General features: G+C 45.5%; 1 protein-coding gene across 3 annotated transcripts; it reads left to right on the top strand.

Annotated features, from left to right (window-relative positions):
* Positions 1-5,378: 5,378 nt before the first annotated feature.
* Positions 5,379-22,306, top strand: PARK7 (Parkinsonism associated deglycase). 3 transcript variants are annotated; one of them, XM_019746787.2, is made up of 7 exons: positions 5,379-5,516; positions 6,681-6,793; positions 8,140-8,241; positions 10,520-10,579; positions 11,439-11,508; positions 16,066-16,152; positions 21,956-22,306. In XM_019746787.2, exons 2-7 carry the CDS (start codon positions 6,704-6,706, stop codon positions 22,114-22,116), a joined length of 570 nt encoding a protein of 189 aa, XP_019602346.1. In that variant the 5' UTR covers positions 5,379-5,516; positions 6,681-6,703; the 3' UTR covers positions 22,117-22,306. The 3 variants fall into 3 exon arrangements, with proteins under 3 accessions (XP_019602346.1, XP_019602347.1, XP_074190213.1); XM_019746788.2 differs by having other exon boundaries at positions 5,508-5,659; XM_074334112.1 differs by lacking the exon at positions 5,379-5,516 and adding an exon at positions 6,125-6,149.
* Positions 22,307-22,619: the final 313 nt, after the last annotated feature.

The following is a 22,619-nucleotide window of genomic DNA, read 5'->3' as shown; positions in this document are numbered from 1 at the left end:
CAGGACTATGCAGACATCCAAAAAGTCACCCAAGAACCTTGTTCTCGGGCTGGGAGCAGCCACAGTGTAACCATCTGTGGGGTAAATGGGCCCCAAGGAAAGAAACAAGGTACAGTCAAAAGAACAAGGGCAGGGAGTCAGGAAAGTTCTGCCGGGTTCAAATGTGCACTGCTGGGTGGCATACTGATTACTTTGCCCATGGAGAGAAAGGCTGGCCTGGCTCCTGGACCATTGTATGTTTCCAAGATTATCAGAATCTGAAAACCTCATTTAAGTAGAATAAGAATTTTTAAAAACCCCAATAGGAAATAATGAAAAGCGACTCAACATTTCAGTTCCTTAGAGCTTGGTGTTTTCTCTAAGATCTCACTGGGTCCTGCCAAGCTACCCGCAGGCATTACCATTCACATCTTACAAAGGAAACGTGTTTTTAAAGCTTGTGATAACCCATTACTGAAGCTCTAATCAGATCTTGCTCTACTTCCAGAAACAGAATACCAACACCAACAGATCATGGCAGTAAGTGTTTTGCGAGATGAGAAACAGAAAATCGGTGCCTAAGCCATCAATGCAGCAGAGCCTGGATTTAGATTCTTCAAAACACCCGAGTCTCACGGGGCTGGGAACGGGTGCAAGGTCGTCGTCCCCTTGGGCATCCTTGGGCTTCGTAAAGCAGAACCGGCCTGGGATGAGGAGGTGGGAAAGGTCTATTTCCCGCCTCGCACTCGAAGGCCGCGCGCGACCTTCCCTAGAAGTTCGCGGGGTCATCGAACAGAGGCGACGCCAGGGCAGCAGGGACCCCAGGGCAGCGGAGACGCCAATATGACGGGCCGGGTCGTTCATAAACTTTTCCCCTCCCACAAGGAAGCGGCCCTGCGGGCGCTCTCGACACAGGTCGCTCCAGGTTGCGGTGAACTTGACCCGAGCCCGCCGCGGGAGGTTCCAGAGCAGCGCGCCAGCGGCGCGGGACACGCCCCCTCACGCCCCGCCCACTGCGACCCGCTCGGCCAATCCCGGGCGCCGCCGGGGGCCTCGCGCCCGCCCGCTGGAATAGACCTGACGTCACTGCGGGTCGGCCAGCCCACTTCCGGCGCCCCGCTGGCCGTGGGTGTCGTGCGAGGTCCCCCTCGCTGGGGGGCATTTCACACGGGGTCGGGGCAGAGGCGAAGCTACCCCGGGCCCCTCACAGACCTCGGCGTCAGAATTTCCCCCTGGCGCCAGCGCTGCCTCAAATGTCAGGGCCCGCCCACTCTTCCCCGGTCTAACCTTTAGGGGGCTCCGGAGGGGAAATTCGCTGTTTCTGCCGGACCTTTCCAGAACGTGCCTTTAGTGCATGTTGAAAAATACATTTATTTAATGGCTCATATGTCTTCCTTATGCCCAATAACTTCAATTCAGCACCACTAGCCCCTCTTAACGAATAGAAAACAGGTGAAAATGTTAACTTCCCTGCTATACATGAAATTTCCCACTCAGTCTGGTGAAAGGGATTTGATGTGAGGAATACGATTAAAACAGGAATAAAAAGGCGGTTGCAATCATAGCGTAAACTGTAGTGTTATACAAATGTAAAGTATTAATCTAGAACCAGATGCAAAGAAAGGGAGGACCATCTTATAGGGTGAAGTTAGGATAATACTTAGCAAGCATTTATTGAGCACCTGCTATGTGCCAGGGGTTCAGCAGTGACCAAGACAGGAAGGTCATATCATGGAGGTCACAGGATTAAGGGGAGACAGACAATAAGGAAACAAAGGACAAGAAAACACTACAATAAGTGCTATCGATGAAATAAAACGATACATTCATAGGAAATAAAGTGTGTTATTTAGTAAGATGAAGATGTAAGTGACCCATGAAAAAATAAACCTGGCGGCAGTTTCTTTGCTCATTATGGCGATCAGGCTAATTTTAGGGAGAGCTGCTTTTGGAACCAGGGTCAGAAAGGCTATGGATGAGTGTTGCTAATGTCAGGAAGGCAAAAACTTTACCTCTACTTTCTCAGGGTCACCGGCTGGGTCTCAGAATTAAATTGACCTGAAAAGACTAAGAGGAGAAAAGCAAACACGTTTATTTAACACAAGTTTTACGTGACCTGGGAGCCTTCTTCAGGAAATGAGCACCCAAAGAAGTGGCAAAGCTTAAATGCTTATATACTGGGTTGAACAAAGGGTAGCAATTGTGAAAAAGTAATGAAAATAAAATGGGGAGACTAAAGGAAGGTAAGAGTTATTTTTAACCAGGTCTCTTTGTACAAATTCTGCCAGACCCAACTCCCTTTTTTTTCTCCTGGCACTGGGAGGGCTGTTCTCACATGCGAGTTTCATCTTCTGCTTTCAGGAAGAGAAAAATGGGAATCAGAGTGCCTTTTTTGCACCTGTGGTTTTCCAAATGCCTTCAACTCAAAATAATTGATATACTAACACCGTATAGTGGGAGGCGGCATGTCCTAAACTCCTTCACTAATGTTATCAACACCGTTTCTCCCTGGTTGGCTTATGAGCTCCACAAGGCAGGACAGTATTTCTTAGTTAAATGTTCCATCTGCTGCAAGATGCTGATTATTTTAAGCTCCTGGAAAATAGGGAGAGTCTTTTAGTTTGTGCTCCCACAATGTATAAAGACTTGTCAAATGTTGAATAAAAGTTGTAGTGGATAGCACAAATTTGTTCTACCTGGAAATGAGACCAAACTAGGAAGTGTCTTCGTTGCCAGTCTTAGAGCAATGTTTTTGGTAAATGGTTTAAATTTTTGACTTTGTTCTGCAAACTTGTGATGACAAATAGGTATCAACTATAAAGAGAGTGTAATGAGTGTTGCTGACTTCTTAATAAGTAATACTGATAGAGTCTGTGGTGGATAGAGTGTGAAATTTGGCATCAGAATATCTGAATTTGACCAAGACTCTGCAGGACCTTATACAGTCATTTCAACCCTCTAGACCTCAATCTCTGTACCTGTGGAATGAAAATTATGTTAATACCTGCCAGGAAGTCAATATATAATGCCTAAATCCAATAAATGAGAAGTAACAGTATTAGCATATTGTTTAAAAATACTGAGATAATCACCAGAAGAAATAATAAAGAGTTGAAAATCTGCCTCTGGAGAGCAGAGCTGTGGGGGATATAAAGGACTGAGTCAGAAGGCTGTTGTTTTTCATTATGAGCCTTTTCATGCTGTGTCAGTGAGCTATTGCCGTGTAACAAAATCTGAGTCCTACCATGTGCCATTTTGATCGGTTTCCCATACAGGCACAGGTTGCCTGGGGCAGCTGTTCCACATATGTTCATTTTGAAACCCAGGCTGAGAGGGTGGAAGCACCTTCCCTGGGGGAAAGCTCTTCCTGTGGCGTTGCAGAAGTACAAGAGAGCAAACCTAATCATCAGGTCATGCTTTCCAAGGCTTTGGTCAGGTCATGTCTGTTAACATTCCATTAGCCAAAAGGACAAACCCAGAGTTAAGGGGCAGGACCCTCCGCCCCTGCAGGTGAAAAGAGGAAAGAGTGAATATTTCTGAAAAATAATCTCACCTACCATGAGTAACATCTGGTTTTTAAAACTGTGTGCATGTATTCATTCGATAAAAATTAAGGCTAACTTGGGTCCCTTTCAGATCTGGATGGTGCCGATGTCTCAGGAGTGTTAACTCAGGTTCATTCTCTGACTTTCACTGTTGAACCAACCATTTGTCTTGCTAGTTTTATTCAGTCATGGTGATCTCATGCTGCAGCAGGGCCACCCGCATCGTTTTCTCCTTACAAGTTTATTATGGGGACTAGAGCAAAACAGCCTGTCTTCTCTTGGTTTTCCCTCCATCTACCTAAACCTCTCCTTGGTTCTTGAAGCGTGCATCTGACCACTTGCCTCCTCTCCTTTTCTGACTCTATTTCCCATTCTCTTTCAAAGCTAAAAGGGGAGGCTTTTGCCTGCTTCCTTTGCAAATAGCCAAAGGTGAAGTTATTCCAGAACTCCTACAACGTTTTCTTCTAAAAATGTGAAATGATTCCAGACACTTAAGATTTTTGCATGCGTGCAGTGTTGCATAAATTAACCTATTAATTTTTAAAATTAAATAAAAACTACTCTCATCACCATTGTAAGACTCACGTGAGATCTATTAAAGTGCTTTATAAACCAACAAAGAAAAATAAGTTTATTTTTTTAAAAAGAAACATGTTTTGAGTATCTAAATTGAAACTTTAAAAACACTGACATACTTAAAATACTGTTTGATCTCATATATTACTGGTGAGAGTGCTAAGTGATTCAACTTGCATGGAGTTGCTCAAGTGTATTTCCCACTTCTGGCAATTCACCCTCCGGTTACACCTGCACAAGTAGGACATACGAATAAGGTCATTCAGTGCAGTGCTGTCTGCAGAGAAAGCGATTGGAAATAACCTAAGTGTTGTCAGCAAGGCATCAGTAAATAAACCATGGGACATGCCAACAATAGCTCACTTATCTATCTGGGGTGCCTGGGGAGGGGAGGTGGAGGAAGTACTTCTTGAAATGAAAAGCTCTGAGCTCTGAAGATACTCAGTAAGGCAGTGGTGGCGGGAGGGGGGTACAGAACAATGTATATAGTCTGCTACATTTCTATGAAAAAGAATGAAAATAATGATGTATATTTCTATTTGCTTGTGCTCGCATAAAGAAATACTGGAAAGATGCCCAAGAAACTATTAACGTTGTTTCTTGTAGGGATGGGGTTGGAACTGCATGGGGACAGAGGCAGCAAGGGGCCTGTCTGTTCAACGTAACACCCTTATCCTCTTGGTGTTTGAAAATGGTAAAAGTATCAATATTCAAAAACTTTTAAAAATAAAGTTTGAGATTATAATTTCAATACATTTAATCAAGTACTTGTTAGATTTATGTCCTCAGCATTGCTATAATCCTGACGATGCAAAAGCAGCACTGGGATGTTTCTAAAAAAAACTGAGAAACTAACACACGTGAAATTACCGTGTGTAACTAAATTAGTGTCACGCGGACTGGCGACCAAGCGTGGGAGCGAGAAGACCGGGAAGACTTTGAAGAAAGAGTCCTGGTAGAGCGGTGGGCGCTCCGGGGAAGAGGAGCCATGCAAAGAGAGACCGCAATGCACAGAGGAAACGTGAAGAACAACTCAGAGCAAGAAGCCTCAGCTCTCGAGTCGGGCTTTGCATTTACGGGTCGCGGCAAGAAGCGGGTTAAATCCTGCGGTGGCGCGGGCAGGGCGGGCCGTGCCATTCGGGGCGGGGGTGATTTCGTGAGGCTGCGTGAGTCCACGGGATTCGCTCGGTGCTGGGTGTTCCAACTGGAACCCTACGAAGCGAACAATCGGGACGTGGAAAGGCAGGCCCTCCTCTGATTTTCTCCGAGGTGGGTTCGGCCGGCCGGACGTTACGTACGTGATACGAGCGGCGTGCGGCTGCGCAGTGAGGGGCTGAGGCACCGGGCCTTGCGGCGCGCGTCTGCGCAGTGAGAGCAGGCGAGCAGTCCGGCGGCGTGCATCTGCGCAGTGCGTAGGTGAGGGCCTGACTAGGGTGGCGTTCGAGTATTCGCGCGTGGGTCCTCGTCTAGTCCGGTTTTGGTTCATTTTTTTTCCTGGCGCAGAAGTGCCACCGAAGGGGCGGAGGAGCCGCGTCTGTGGGAGGAGAGGCGAGGTTCAGGTCGGGGCCTGGGGAGCGCGGCGCGTGCGTGGGCCGTGGCGCTGTGGGCGGCGAGGGGCCGCGGGGCCGCCGGGCTGGACAGGCCCTGGCCGCGGGGGCGGGGCCTCGGAAGGAAGCCCCGCAGGCCGTGTCCCCGAGCCCACGCGCACCCCAGCCGGCGGCTCGCGGCAGCCGAGGAATGTGCGGCTTTCTAGGATAAGCAGATAGTTGGACTTTCACATGCTGGCGTAGGAGCAACTTGCAAGCTTCCGACATTGTGTGCATGGCTTCCCACCAGTTGGAACTTAGTTAATCCTGTGTGTGTTGGAATCGTTTTATTAAAGTCTATTTTGCATGGACAGCAAACGACAGAAAGAGAATAGGCTGAGACCTGTTCAGACCCTGGTGTAGCAGCTGCCGTTCACAACGACAGAACTAAGTGCGAAGAGAGTCTACAGTCGGGTTGCCTTCAGTGAGGGGGGAATTCCAATTTTCTCCAGTAACAATAAAAGTGTGTTCACATATTTTAACACTGATACCCCCCCGCACCAAATTTTTAGTACAGTTATTGGAACTAGAAAAATCCCCTCCAAAAACCTTACAGATTAATTACTAAAAACTGTGTATTTAGGTTTTTTTGCCCATGAAATTACGTTTAGTCGTTTCTCTATAATGTAGTGCTTCAAAAGACTTTTATCTCCCTGCATAATGTAAAATACAAGACCCATGCCCTTGTGTTTTAGAAAATTTCATTTGCATTATTAGCAATTAAATTTTAAAATCATGGTAAGAAATTAATTCGAACACGTGTTAGCAACCGTGTTTTCATCTCAAAAATACAGTAATTGAAATTTTATTCCATAAATCAGTATTAACCTAAAATGCTTTTTTCATATTCCATTGTGTTTATCAGAACTTTTCCCTGGGAGGCGCTTAATTACTCTGCTTAAAATGTTTGTAAACTTAAAAATTTTGTCTATTCCATGGTCACAGTGCAAGTTTTTTGGAAAAAAAAAAAATTTTTTTTTTTTTTTTAATTAAGTCTTTGAAAACTACAACGTAAAAATGGCTTCCAAAAGAGCTCTGGTCATCCTGGCTAAAGGAGCAGAGGAGATGGAGACCGTCATCCCTGTAGATGTCATGAGACGAGCTGGAGTAAGTCCCTCAGCGTTTTCTAGCCCTCCTCCTTTTAAAAACATTTTTTTTTATTTTTAAAAGTTATTTTGAATAAAACAATAACTTATGAAATATTTCCAACATACACAAGAGACTGTATAATAATAATTACCTGTTTATTTTCTGCCCATATTAATACTTGCTAACATTTTGCCATATTTCTTTCAGACCAATTTCTTGAAGAACAAATGCTTTAAAGAAAGCATTGCAAATCACTATGTAAATTTCCCCAGTCCTGTTCCCCTTCTGTCCTGGGAGGAACCTGGGAATATGATTCCCCGTACTTAGCTGTCCACAAATGTGTAGAAAAGGTTTATTACTTTTCAGTAAGTTCAGATATTTCAGTGGAGATTGTGGAGTGTTAGCATTAGACAGTAGTTCTCATAGATGTATGTAGTATATAACCCCACTAAACACGTAAATAGTGTTTACTGAGTGCTACCTATCATTCTTAGCACTTAGATAAACACATAAACTTGTTTAAATCTTACAAAAACCCTATGAGTTATCACCATCCTCATTTTACAGTTGAAGAAACAAGCACAGAGACACTAAATAAAGTGCCCACATCGTTAAGTTGAAGAGCTGGGGCAGACCAGGGCAGTCTGGCCCCAGAGTCTGTTAACCCTCCATAACCATTATCATCTGGTTTTCACACGTGATGATACGTATGGGTCCAGGTGGTTTATTTAAAATTGCTGCTTAGTATTATACTGGATGACTATGCCACAATCTAGCTTTCTGAATTTATTCTTATTCCTTTGTTTCACATCATTACAATTCTGTAATATTCTTGTACAGGCTTCAGGCTCTCTGCCTAAAAGTGGACTTGCTAGGTCATAGGACAGCCCCTAGTTGGTGTGACTAGATTTTATTAAATGACTGCAAAGAAGCAGCATGGGAGACCACCAGCAGTGACGAAAATTCCCAATTTCCTGTCCCAGCTCTTAGTATTGTCAATTTTGTAAATGTTTGCAAGATTATTTCTATCTTAAGAAAGTACCATGAGGTTGAAATGGCAACAGTAATTTTGCAAGATGGATTATTAATAGAATAATTAAATAAATTGTCAGCCAAACAAGAACACTTGTGGGAGAAAGGACACTAACCAGACAGGGTGCCGGGACAGTGTCTGTAAATCAGCATTGTCCCAGGCAAACTGGGACAGACCTAGTTATTAAACATAGTTTGCTAGCATATTAGCTTAAAGGCAGCATGGTTTTGTTGTGGGATTTCCTGCCAAGTTATTTTAAAACACAGGGCAACTGTGAAAATGTTACTCTGTTTCATTGTTCTTAAATATCATGATGATGTCTTTCTCTTAGATTAAGGTCACCGTCGCGGGTTTGGCTGGAAAAGACCCCGTACAATGTAGCCGAGATGTTGTCATTTGTCCTGATGCCAGTCTGGAAGATGCAAAAAAAGAGGTTTGTTCTCCATACTTGGAATTACTTGTCTTACTGCTTTTTTATTAGTTTCTTGAAGTGTCTTTTGACTACATCTAAAGCTGTTGTTAGTATAGAGTTGTTTTAAGAAAGTTTCTTTGCTTGAATGTCTTCCCCACAATGAGCCCTGGGAAGTGGAGCCCTGGGCCTTTTACCTCTGTATCCACAAACCTGGCAGTTTCCTGATTCCTCCTGCGCCCAGTAGGTGGGTTGGGGGTGGATGGAGGCTGGGACGCTTCCATCAGTATTCTTCTGGCTCACACTGGCAGCCCTCCCTCTGGTGACAACTTGGACTTGATAAAAGAATCAATGGCCACATTCCCCATTCATTTCTGATTCTTTATTTGAAAGCTACTTTTTACCTTTTCAGTGACACAGAAGTAGTTAGTGATTCATTTCATGTGGGACACTTCACACTTGATTCGTGGTTGGATTAAGGGAGGAGGAGGAGTTCTACTTAAACTGCGTCACCTGTATTTTTAGAATTACGGTTCTTACTTACTGTTGAGGTCAAACTGTCAAGCTCTGAGGTCCCTTTCCTCAGAAGCTTGCCCGCCCACATGTGCACAGACACTTTTGCACGCCCTTTCGTGGGGTGCAGGCTGACCTGGCCTGTGTGAAGGGAGTGAGGGCTGTATGCCCTCTTGCAGCGGAGACTTGGCAGGAAGAGAGGCAGAGCAGCTCATGGATGGTCATTTGTGTCCTGGAAGGATCCTGGAGTCTGGTTCCCCGTACTTAGCTGTCCACAAATGCATAGAAAAAGGGGTATTACTTTTTAGGTTCATTTCAGTGGTAGATTGTGGAGTGTTAGAATATTGGCATTTACATGTAAGTTGTTGAAACTTTCTAAAGAGCACGTTGAACGGGAGAGTGGCAGTAAACATTCCTTCTCTTCTTTTTCATCCTACGGTGTCTGGGTGTTTAGAACAGTTGTTACCTTTTGTGTCTATTCATTTGTCAGTTCGGATTTTAAAAGGAGTGAAAGAAATTCTATACTTTATATATTTCCTTTATAGTTTTTAATTTTGCTTGGTTTTAAAACAACAGTAGGATGTTTATAGTTGTTAAAAGTAATTCTAAATACTAAATGTTACTCTAAATACCTACTAAATATAATTTGCTTAGTGACTAAATTTTTTTATTTTTAAAGATTTTATTGAGGAAGGGGAACAGGACTTTATTGGGGAACAGTCTGTACTTCCAGGCCTTTTTTCCAAGTCAAGTTGTTGTCCTTTCAATCTTAGTTGTGGAGGGCGCAGCTCAGCTCCAGGTCCAGTTGCTGTTGCTAGTTGCAGGGGGCGCAGCCCACCATCCCTTGCGGGACTAGAGGAATTGAACTGGCAACCTTGTGGTTGAGAGTCTGCGCTCCAACCAACTGAGCCATCTGGGAGGCAGCTCAGCTTACGGTGCCGTGTTCAGTCTCAGTTGCAGGGGGCAGAGCCCACCATCCCTTGCGGGACTCGAGGAGTCAAACCGGCAACCTTGTGGTTGAGAGCCCACTGGCCCATGTGGAAATCAAACTGGCAGCCTTCGGAGTTAGGAGCATGGTTCTCCAACCGCCTGAGCCACCGGGCCGGCCCGTGACTAAATTTTTAAAACAAAATTTTTTTAATATCTGAAAGTATTGTTAAACCAATTTCCATCTTGTAATTTCAGAAAGTTTGAAATTATTAGGTTTCTAGGATGTTTAGATGTTTGCGATACTGAAATATTGTCTCCTCCCTAAGTTTTATTTTTCATCAAGTTAAAAAATTTTTTCTGTGCCTCTTAAAATTTGTTTTTGTTTTGATTATGTTTTATTACTATGCACATTCTTGTTGAAAAACAATTTATACAGTATAGAAATACATAAACTCAAAATATTGAATGTCTCTTTCCCATTCCCCCTCCCCTCCATCCTATACCACCCCCCTTTGTCTCTGAGTGTCTGTATACTGTGCACATACATCAGGGGGTGTATGCAATAGACACATACATCTCCGTGCATACAGTTTTTTTCTTTTTACAAGAATGAGATCATGCGGCACCTGCAGTTGTGCAATGTGGACGCCCTTGCATGTTACTGCAGACAAATATTCTGCCTTTTTTGCTAGTTACAACAATATTCCATGATAGAGATGCACTTTATTTAACTGTTCTATGAACAGTTTCTTGCTATGAACCATACTTAAAATATGGAAGTGTTATTGACTGTCACTTTAGTGCACATTTCAAATGAAAATGTTTTCACTTTCTTTTTTTATTTTTTAAACTGTTGCAGGGACCTTATGACGTGGTGGTTCTGCCAGGAGGTAATTTGGGTGCACAGAATTTATCTGAGGTAAAAACTGTATAAAGTATTTCTACATCTGCTTGTGTTCTGTTGATTTTGTTATTAAAATATTTCAGGAAGGAGGCTGTGAATAAAATAGGACTAGGTGAAATTAACAAAATGGTGTTCTAACTTAATTTAAAAAAACATTTCTAATGGCATTTAGAAGTAAGCTGAATCGGTGGAACAGTTATATATGAACAGATTTGGTGAATACAATCCAAATGTTAGACTATTCCCCACCGCCCCCAGCAGCAGAAGAAAATTATGTGTTTTATGAAGGGTTAAGCATAGAAAGATAAGAAATTGGCTGTCTATTCAACAATGGGGTTTGGGAGGTGGTTGCAGGAGCGAGAACTGCCAACTTGAATGAAAACTGGCATCCAGAAAGACCACTGCTTCTTCATTTTAAGCCTTAGGTGAGGAGTCAGCCTCCAGGAAGAGAGAGAGAGGAGGGCGGGCAGGGCTGACCAGCTCAGAAGCAGGTCAAATCGGATATCTCGGACTGTAACCCTTCCTGACTGCCATGAAAACACCCAGCCACCACATTCCCTCACTTCCATGTCTTTTCTCCTTAGATACAAAATGGCAGGAGTCAGTGTGGAAAATTGCTTTTCTCATCTCATCCTTAAACATCTTTAAGAAAAGGATGCCTTTCTCTTCCAGTAAATGCCTTGATTGGGTTTAGGAATGTAGAAACATTATGAGTTTGATAATTTTACATTAGTAATTTAGAAATATTGTTGAAAAATGGTTAAATTTAAGATCTTGTGGTTTAAGCTAGAATCTGATTCTACCAAAGGTTCTAGCCAGAGATTGGCTTGTGGCTTAATGTTAACTCGATGTGTTTTGGGTTTTCTTTGAGTAGTCTGCTGCTGTGAAAGAGATACTGAAGGAACAAGAGAAGAGGAAGGGCCTCATAGCTGCTATCTGTGCAGGTAACGTGCAGACCATTCGTGTTTAAGTGTGTCGTCGGTTTTCTTAAAAAAATACTGCAAGACTTTGTTCCAAATACTTCTCGCCCTTCATAAAGTGTGAAGGGCATCTGGGTCGGCCTATTTGGTTTGGGTGGCATGAGCTAGTGTCGTTTCAGAAATGACTACAATTGTTGTCTTCCTCTCCGTGCCTCTGGTCTACATTCTGTGAAACGTCGTGTTTTCTGTGTTTGGTTGACCTCGGAGGAAAATAAGGCCCTCTGGAAATCAGTGAACAGCTTGTTACAGCAAATCTTTGTGCCAGAAAGTATTTGTGCCAGCACCCAGTCAGCAAGAATCGGCTGGAGTAAGCGTAACAGGTCTGCCCTGTGCTTGCCCTGTGGCTGCAGAGGCCTCTGGGTACTTTCTGCCTGGGCCTTGTGCTCAGGGCTGCATTGAGGCACTGTACTACCTGCCACATCATTTGGGGTAAGCTCGTTGGTGTTTCGTAGGTGTCCCCACATCTTGCAACTTAGTAACATTTTGATTTCTGATCCCATTTTACGAGTAAATCCGTTCTTGCTCTAATATCAGATGGTGTTCTGCCATCTTGCATTCTTTCCATAGTGTAATTTTGACCAGTGCCTGCCTTACTATATATAGGTCTTTATTAAATGTTCGTCAAGAGAGTGAATAAATAAATGACTGAATGGATGGATTTGATAAGATGGCACGGTGTTGTCTTGTAGGCTTTTTAAAAGAAGTTACAGACTAGGGATCCTGGGGACTGTGCATTAGAGCCGGGGTTCTCACTGTTCATTCAGGGGCTCTCAAGGTCAAAGCAGATACTAAGACGTTATTGGCCTTTGTCCTTGTTCTCACAGGAGTGTCCACAGAGTGTGACGTTGCCATGATCTGGGCATGGCATGTGTGCTTGAGTATTCTTGTGTCGTAAAAATTTCCCAGTTTTAATTTATAGCGGGGCAATTATTGATAGCTACAACCCACATAAACGCTACAGGGGTCCAGAGACCTAAATGTTTGGGAACCACTGCTTTTGACTGGGAAGGACGAGGAGGTGGGCGCCCTCCAGGCCCTGTCCCTGGGTCCTGCTCAGCAGCAGCCTGTGGGACACAGGGATGGGTCTCTGCTGACAGCACCCCAGTCAGTGTAGCCCAAGCCCCTCACCCCTTGGTGGGGAGGAAGTCAGAGTGCCTGTTCGTTGTGTGAGGACTGAGTCCAATTGCCCCGCCCCAGCCTCATTCTTAGATGCTCTCAGCAAAGGAAGAGAGGAGTTTGGGCCGGGGCTCTTCTCTTAGGACTCTGCTGAAAGGAAAAACCAGAGTCAGTTTGTCCTGTGTCACGAGGGTGGCAGAATTATCACCCACATCTGGTTCACTGTTTTGTGCCCAGGCAAGCTTGAATACTTAGACTTATAATCATTTAAATCATTAAAAAATAAACAGTGTTTGTATTGTTGAGTATCCTGCACTGCTCTTCTGGTGCTGCTCTTCTGGGATAGGAAGAAGTGTGATTGTTAAGATGGCAATTCTGAAGTGTTGCAGTTAGGAATCGGTAGCTGTTCATTGAACTGAAGGAATATTAGCCTAGCCCCTAATAGTGAATGAGAGGCCGAATTGGAAGGGAGACTCTCATGAGAAGAAAATGAAATGAGATTCGCTCTGGGTGGGAAATGGGAAGGGGAAGGAAGCCTGGCAGTGAAGGAGCCAGCGGTTGTCAGAGGTGAGTCTAAGTACAATCTCAGGGACGCCTGGAGGGGCTGAGGGGTGGCCCCGGTGTTCTTTCTGTTAGTCACCACATGGTGGCGCTGGTGGCTTTCTCGGCTGCCGGAGGGATTCTGTCCTCGGTGCTCTCTGCCTCCTGCTCAGAGCTGGATTCCTGCTGCAGACTCAGCAGTGTTTTCATCCGTCAGAATTTCAAGTAATAGTACTGAATTATCTCTTCTCTAGTTTTCCAAATTGGATTTTTAAGCCTCAGAAAGCAGTAATGATGAGCTTACCATATGAGTAAGACATCACCAGTAAATTCCTACTTTCAACTGGAACATACGTGACTGTAGGCAGCAGTTTTCTCACCTGTGGGGAGCGGCCTAGAAATTCCTGACTCGCTGTGCGATCACTCTTCTCACTGTACAGTCGTCTCTTGTGGTATTCGTTCAAGTTAAAATTGAGTGATAATGATGCAGTTTTTATGGACTTTTAAATTTGCTGCCGTGCATAGCTGTCTCATATTGAGGATAAAAACAACTAGGTGGAGAGTGATATCAAATGTATTTGAGACTTTTGATTTAAGGAATGTAAGTCAGGGCGGCCAGATAGCTCAGTTGGTTAGAGCGCGAGCTCTTAACAACAGGGTTGCTGGTTCGATTCCCATATGGGATGGTGGGCTGTGCCCCCTGCAACTAGATTGAAAACGACGACTTGACTTGGAGCCGATGGGTCCTGGAAAAACACACTGTTCCCCAATATTCCCCAATTAAAACAAAAGAAAGAAAAAGAAATGTAAGTCAGCACTTGGTCTGAAGCTGACACCTAATACTAGGCAGAAAGCTTGTGTAATTGCATATTTATATGATCTTCCTTTGTAGCAGCTCTGAGCCTGTCATTGGAGCAGCCTGTTGGTACATTACATAACTGCTTTTTACTTGGGGTCATGTTGAAAAATGAAAGGTCAGTAAGAGCAAGTGCTGGGATTTGTTGAAGCTCAAGTGCACAGACGGCCGTAGGGTCTTGGCTACAGTGCTGACCACTCAGAAGGTCAAGGTGTGGTTCTAACGCATGGTTTTCTAGGTGTGACATGAGGTCTTATATTTTTTGTGTGTGGCTTAGATAAAAAAAAAGGTAGAATGACTACTTTTAAAAAAGTTTTAAGATAATATAACAAAGGTTAAAACCTTTTCGGTTTTAGTCTTTATTTGAGGACCGTTACGTACAGAAAATTATGCTTGTGATTGTCAATGAAGTTGACCATTCTTAGTGAACACATTTTGATAAAAACCTCAAGTTAGCAAATGCTTATTTTTAAAAACTTCATTTTACGAGGGAAGGCATAGAGGATCGCAAAGTGGCTATTCACGGCTCCTCACTTAGTAGTTTTAATAAAGAAACGCTAGTGCCTCCATCTCAGACCCGTAAACGTTGCACAGGTATATCCTTCAGGGCTAGACTGTGTTCTGTTCATTTTAATAATTTTACCACCTGGTATGTTTGGATGGATGGATTAGTGCTAGCTTTACTTTCAAGTAAAAAAATAAAGTTAGTCCATAAAATAGTCAACTCCAGAAGTTTGGAGAGCACCAGTTGCCTCTAATGTAGAACTTAATTTTTCATTTGCTAAGAGGTTAGCCCTTGGTGGTTTCCCGCTTTAGTACACTGATAACATGTACTGCCTGCTCCTTGAGGGGAGGCCACAGTCTGTTTATCTGTGTGCTCTTTGGAGGTCATGGTCAATCTTTATGATTAAATGGTTACTGAAGTGTTTTGAGTCTGTACCTTTTTGCCAGAAGTACTCAGCAAATGATGTATTCCATACTTTAGCTCTCATTTTAAGAAGTGTTTAATTTCAAAATTGTGAGTATATTTTAGGTAAGAGCTTCGTGAACTTTTTTTTAAAAGATTTTATTGGGGAAGGGGAACAGGACTTTATTGGGGAACAATGTGTACTTCCGGGACTTTTCCCAAGTCAAGTTGTTGTCCTTTCAGTCTTAGTTGTGGAGGGCGCAGCTCAGCTCCAGGTCCAGTTGCCGTTGCTAGTTGCAGGGGGCACAGCCCACCATCCCTTGCGAGAGTCGAACCGGCAACCTTGTGGTTGAGAGGATGTGCTCCAACCAACTGAGCCATCCGGGAGCTCAGCAGCAGCTCAGCTCAAGGTGCCGTGTTCAATCTTAGTTGCAGGGGGCGGAACCCACCATCCCTTGTGGGAATTGAGGAGTTGAACCGGCAACCTTGTGTTGAGAGCCCACTGGCCCATGTGGGAATCGAACCGGCAGCCTTTGGCGTTAGGAGCACAGAGCTCCAACTGCCTGAGCCACCGGGCCGGCCCAAGCCTCCTGATTTTGAAGAATGTGTCATGCGGGATGTCATGCAGGGTCTCAGCTCCCGCTCCCCACACAAGAACACCCACGGAGCCACAGGTAGGGGAGTCACACCACTATAGTATCACTGGCGGCTGGGCTGGAGACACAGGAGGCAGGAGCCACATGATCCTCAACCCGTCATCCACTTGTCCCTGCCAAGCAACCTCACTGGCCAGCTGCAGTCTGCCTCTCTCCAACCCGTAATCCACACTCCGCCACGCCACGCCACACCACTACACCACCCTTTGCTATCTTACCCACGGCGGTTATATCAGTGGCTAATGGCTAACCGGTAACAGCCAATGGCCAACTAGTCCCAGTTGATGACCATCTACTACCCGAGCCAGCACCTTTCTATGTGAGGCCGAGAGCCTGGCAACTGCTTTCTGGGGCTCTGTCCCCACAGAATACTTTGCTGTTGTAATTTTTAACACACAGGTTTTTCTATATCTACATTTAAATCTTTTTATTAATCTTCTTTTTAGGTCCTACGGCTCTGTTGGCTCATGAAATAGGTTTTGGAAGCAAAGTTACAACACACCCACTTGCGAAAGACAAAATGATGAATGGAAGTAAGTATATGCTTATATTTTAATAAGACCTTTTCAAAAAGCTATAATTTTGCATTGTTTCCCGCCCGGTGTAATCTAATTTGTAGAGATCCTCTGCGGCTGAGGTGTGGTGTGTTCCTTACTCTCTTTGCCAGGATTTTAACCTGAGAGGGAGCTAAGCGGCAGGATAGAGAGGCCTGTCTGGCTGTGCCCTGGTGGGGATAGGGTGCTCAGCCAGAGGCCAGCCGGATTCCTGACTGGCACAGGTTGAAGTGATTATGACATGCATTTAACTAGTATTTTTACTAAATGCTTTGCTGGCAGCCTGAGGATAAATTTTAAATCTCACCCGAGTTTCAGAAAGTGCCCTTTTGGCCCCAGTCCAGAGTAAAATGGACATTGTTCTCTTCCTTCAGAGAGTGCCCAGGAGGCAGGCCTGCTGGCCTTGGTGACATGTTTCTTTTCTAAATACCAGCTAGACATTTAACTTCTATTAATTTATTTTTATAATAACTTATTTTCATGGTAAAAAATGCAGACAGTGTAAAAGCGGGTGAAGTAAATACATGTTCCTTTTCTCTAACTTGCCACCCCTTGTGCTTGTCAGCGGTAACTTCTGTTCAGGTTCCTTGTGTATCTGTACACTTCTCTCTGCACACACTGATTAGCCCTCATGGTTTAAGTTTTACTCAAATGACAGCTACTGAATACATTGTTCTACACCTTGCTTTTTTAACCTAAATCTTAGATCTTTTTTTTTTTTGTAATTTATCAAATAGTTCTCTAGTTCTCTTGTGTGGCTTATTATTTGAGGCTATAAAAGAAGCATGATATTGTTTCCTCCAGGAGTTAACAGCTTGAAGAGACATATCCATCAAATTTTAAAATACAGGGCAGCATATAATTAACAGCAAAACAAGGTATAATACGAGCACTGAGTGTACAGCTATGTAATGATCAGGGCTTCCCCGGTAACAGCTCCTGACATTCAGAGCACCAACCCGGTGGCATCTTTGTCACACAGGTGGTGTCTTCCTCTGCCATCTGAGTCTGGAGTGCACGTAACAGAGAGGCAGAGACCCTGGGACTTGCAGAGGGAAAGAAGATCACACTAGTGTGGATAATTGCAAGAGAATGAGAAGTTTCTAGTTAGAAGCCAAAAGTGATTCACCTGGCGTTCAGCTAGTGAGGAAACTGAGTCACTGCTTCCGTTTAAAACACCAACCAACCAAAAATCAGTGAATCAATAAGATGAAATAATACCAAAGCTGATTTGAAGAAAACTGCAACCGATACACTTTCTCCCCTGTCAGTCCTGTCCTGGGCTTATCCTGAGCTAAAAAAGTAGAGCAACTAACATCATATCTTTTCCCAGCAAACAAAAGGAATGCAGTTTTCATTGCTGTTTTTTAAATTCATAGACAATATTTTTTAGAGCAGTTCTAGGTTCCCAGCAGAAACTCCGTGTCCCCCACCCCCCACGTGCACAGTGTCCCCCACACGAGGTGGTACATTTGTTACAATGGGTGAGCCAACACTGACACATCATCGTCACCCAAAGTCCATAGTTTACATTGGGGTTCCCTCTTGGTGTTGGACATTCTGCATATTAAATTTGATCCAAAGTAGTATTTTCTTGAAAACCGACACTTTTTTATTTTAATTGCCGGCAAAGATACTAGGTTGTCAATACCATCTATGTGAAAATTTAAAAAGGCTCTCGCTCCTGGGCATTTTTTTAATGTGGGAGTTTAATTTACTCCGAGGTAATGGAGAGGTTTTGGAGGATCAGAAAGAACAGAATCTGGCTTTCTGTAGTGGTGACATATTAGAAGGAAGGCTTGAGTGGAACCCATTCCTCCATGACCTGATGGGGTATGTGTTGTTTCTGTGCCCTCACAATGCCCGAGAGCATTACGGTCGGTTGGGAGGGGAGGAAGATTAGACTGTAAGCTCTCAGGCGTTCGGAGTACATTCACAGGCATGTTCTCTGTGGAGTCTCACAGTCCCCAGTGCCCTGCAAGCGTGTGTTGGAAACAGGCTCAGAAGAGGCCAGAACCCAGGCCCAGCCTCTGCCCCAGTGAGGTTCCCACACGCATTCACATTCCCCGGCATTGATGGCTACTATAAGAAACAGGTATTTGAAGTTTCTGCCCTTTCAGAACATTTTACGAGGTGGAGCTGTGATTACTTCTTGGATGTCTCGTTGGGTGAGGCCCTTCTGGTCGTCACCTTGAATTTAATAGATGAGTAGAAAATTTTTACACAAATAAGCAGTCTAATCCGAGTGCAAAGTCCTTCCATTTCTCACTTTTTAAGTAAGTTGTGGCTTTAATGCTTTTCAGTTCTCATCTGTCCATGTAGTAAGCCTCCGAATGCCTGTCACTGAGCAGTGAGGAGGGGGTCTCTGGAGCCAGAGGACCACTCACTGTGTGACCAGGTGGTTCCTGAACCTCTGAGCCTCATTTTCTCGTCTGTCATCCGAGAACAGTATCAGCTGCTTCTCAGGGTTGTTGATGGGCTCGGAGAGTTAATGGGTTTAACACACTTAGAGCCTTGCAGCGCTTGGCTGTGCTGGGACACAGTGGGGACAGGCTGCTCTCGCCCTGCCACTCTGTGCCAGCGTTGGTTTGACTGGATTCCCACAAGAGTCCTGTTAGGTTGGTGACATCCCCATTCTACAGCAGAGAAAAGTGAAGCTCAGAGAGGTCAGGCAGCTACTAAATGGCAGACCTGGGATTTGATCCCAGACCCACTGTGCTCAGGGGTCAGCGACCTTTCCTTCAAGGGCCGAATAGTAAGTGTTTCAGGCTTTCTGGGACTTCAGGTCTGTTGGAGCTCTGAAGGAGCCCCCGACCAAATCGGTGGGGGTACCCATGTTAGTGGCTGACCACTTGCCCCTGGCCTCCCCAGTTGCTTTTTCTCTGAAGAGACTTTCTGGTTTGGGAGTGTTTGCTTCAAGTTAGAAGAAATGAACGCCCTGTGCCAGATGGAATATGAGGTGTGAGTGCCCAGCTCCCCTGTTGAAATGAACCCGGCTCCGTGGTGAGTGCGTGTGCGTTGCTTTTCTTTGTCTTCGCCACTAGGAGGCGGTAGGTGATAAGTGCAGACCATTTGTTCTTCCTGGTTTAAATTTTGAAAAGAACTGTGGACCATCTTTAAACATCTTTAACCAGTTTAAGCTGTATTTGTAATGTTTTACCCACAAAGAGGTTGTTAAGTGAACCCTTTCGAGCTGTGCCTGGTGTTGCCCCAGTTGAGGCAGCTCATCCCACAGCTCTGGCAGACCCAGCTCAGCTGGTTTTCTAGTTTAGCATTTAAAATGACCTTGGCCTGCTTTCTCCATCAGTCAATGAGGTTAGACTATGAAAACCTTCCCCCTCAAAGCAGGGCTCCTCTTTTTCTCCACAGTAGTGACTAGGAAATTATTGACATACTGTGTTTCAATTTTTTTCCCTTGGTTATTCATGATAGTAAGACAAATTATCACAGGTGGTGTTAATCCACTTTGAAAGACGTAGACACCAGTGCGTGGGTTGTAGAGCCCATCGTACCAGTCGTTAGGTGACGTTTTCTGCCTGTATTGATTGAACAAGGCTTTCCTGAGGTGCTCCTTAGGCTGTGGGAGACGGCATAGCCGTGGTCTGCACTGCCTTTGGGGTGCCGGACGGAAAGTGGTCAACACAGTGCCTGCCTGGCTCTACCTGCAGTGACAGGACATGGCAGGATTTCATAGAGGAACCTCCTCAGCTTTAACCCCTCCCCTAAACCTGCTTGTCCTTCGTGTCCCATGTCACTGCGTGCCACCGCTACCCACCGGTTGCCCGGAGCAGATAGCTGGGAGTCATCCTTGACGCCTCCCGTGTCGAGTACGTCACTGAGTTCTGGGCATTTTATCGCCAAACGTTCATTTCCTCTCTATTGCCACTGTCCCCATCCAGGTCACAGTTAGCTGCCACCTGGATGGCAGGTTCTCTTCTGTCTCCCTTCCGGTTCCTTCTAGTTCAGCCTCAGTGTAGGCCAGACCCAGAGAGCTCGTGCCCCATGACATGGAGTTCAGTCTTTAGGTGCAGGGGAAAGTCGGCGAAGGGTCTGGTGGAGAGAACTGGGTAAGATCTGATTTGCACTTGGGAAAGGTCACCTCTTTGGTGACGCCGAGCACGCAGTGGTAGGAAGGCAAGGCAGAGGGGCTGTGAGGTGAAGATCGTCGTTCCGGCCTGGGCACGCGCAGAGAAAACGAACGGACTTGCATTCGCCGTCATCCTCCTGATGCGTGGGCGCCTCTCCTTGGTGCCGTCGATACTCCAGGCCAGGCAGAGGCAGGTGAAGGCCAAGCCTTTACAGAGTGGACAGTAAACAAGGAGACTGGCACATAGTGTATAAACTTGTGTCCATGCTGGGGGGTGCTATAATCTGGGGGACCTGGTTTCAAGGGTGGTCACAGATCCCACCTCCCAGGCGTTGGTGCGGAAACCCAAGGAGCACGTTGCTGAGAAGAGCTTTCTGGGCAAGGAAGCAGCCAGTGCAGCGCCTCCTGGGGCAGGAACGGCCAGGCTGCTCAGTAACCGAGAGCTGCAGGAGGGAAGTGATGGGCACAAGTGGGGCGTCTCTGTGCAGTGGGCCACCTGGGGCCGGGGCTGGGGAGGCCACTTGGAGGAATCCCAGTGGCAGGAGACTTGCTGCATGTGGGAGAAGCATGTTTCCTATTACTGTATTTACAACAGCGGGGCCAACTGAGGGATGACACAGAGGGAACCTAGTCCCTGAGAAGGGAATGTGGCTTCTCCCTCCACACAATTCCCCCCGCCCCCAAAAAAAGTTACGCTGTAATTGTTTTTGAGACAGTAGAGCGTGTGTGTGCATAACACAGGTAGTTTCTGCCTTCAGCACTTTCACCCTCATCCCTCTTTCCCTCCAGCGTCTTATAGGGAGGAAAAACAATTTTCCCTCGACCCTTCTCAGTCCTTGGCTGAGAGCCCTGTAATAACAGACAGATTAACAAGAGAAAAACACACAGAAGTCTACTGACATGTCTGCCTCCTGAATCCATGGGAGATACCCAGGGAGAATGAGGGCTCGTGAGGTGGTTTGGAATTCCGACTTAGATATTATCTTAGTAGGGAAAGAGGACGGAGGCCTCTCGGGAGAGGGAATGGTTTTTAGGGAAGGCAACTGGGCCTTAGAAGAGCGGATGAGAGGTAGGATCGATTGTGACAAAGTCTGGGTGTGGTGTCGACTTCTGGTCTCCTGTCCTGTGACAAGAGTCCATCTTCCCTGGCTGATGAAACTCGGGGAGGCGGGAGGGGATGTATGACCGTTGAGCTCCTTCTGGAGGATCTGTGTTCGGGCCAAGAAAGGGGTTCGGAGAAAGCCTCTCCCTGCATTGTCTGGTTGTCAAGAGCCTTCCTCTCAAAATAATATGTCAAAGTCACGTATTTGCGGTGTCGTGTCCTGAACTCGACAGTCACTGCTGCCCTTCGGTTTACAGAATTGATGCTGAGCGTTCATTGTATGATAGAAGTGTGAGCAATTCGCATTTACTGGGAATTATTAAGCAGCTGCTCTCGCCTTTCGTGTGTGTGTTTGTTTCCTGTCCCAGTTGTTGGTTCCTCTGGCCCTTTGCTGTACCAGCCTCCTTCGTACCCACATGCTGCCCTCTGAAGGGTTGGGAACGCCTGGTTGTTTCTGAACGGCTGCCTGCAGTGGTGTGTGTTTTCTAATTTATCTAAGTGAGGCCAGTGACGCGCTGCGCCGGCTTGGCTGTAAGCGGGAGTCACTGTTGGCCAGCGCAGCCCATCAGGATGTAACCCTTTTCTCGTCCAAGGTCATTACAGCTACTCGGAGAATCGCGTGGAGCAGGACGGCCTGATCATCACGAGCCGGGGGCCGGGGACCAGCTTCGAGTTTGCTCTCGCCATTGTCACGGCGCTGAGCGGCAAGGAGGTGGCCGAGCAGGTGAAGGCCCCGCTGGTCCTTAGAGACTAGAGCACAAGTTCCCGCAGTGGGTCACAAATAGGCCGCTTGTCACCACTTTCACTGAGTTCACTTTAAACAGAAGTGGGTGGTTACTCTGCAGAGCCCCGTCGTGAAGTGACACCTACAGATTCCTCGCCCTACAGTTGTGTCCCCACATTTCTGAACCTTGATTGCAGAATAAACAACACTTAGCAAACTACTGGTTGTTCCTTCATTTGTCTCCCGTTTCTTTTGTGACACTAAACTCATTATCAGGTTCATGTGCAGCTCTTAAGTGTTGACACAGCTACTGATATAAAAGAACAGTGAACATGTGTTACTGGGCTTTGTAGTAATTACCGGCGGCCAAAAAGATGTACACAAGTGGACGCTTGGTCAGCGTCGCCCAAGCAGGAGCTCGCTGTCATCAGAGGTGTCTGGACGCTGATGGGAACCGCTTTGAGCACGTCTTGTCATTGCAGAAGTCAAACGTGACTTGTATTCATCTTTTGTTATCGGTATATATCGAGTAG

Source organism: Rhinolophus sinicus, linkage group LG06 (genome assembly GCF_036562045.2).
Source record: "Rhinolophus sinicus isolate RSC01 linkage group LG06, ASM3656204v1, whole genome shotgun sequence".
Lineage (NCBI taxonomy): Eukaryota > Metazoa > Chordata > Mammalia > Chiroptera > Rhinolophidae > Rhinolophus > Rhinolophus sinicus.
The sequence above is the reverse complement of the archived record's forward strand: the minus strand, read 5'-3'. Positions and strand labels throughout refer to the sequence as shown.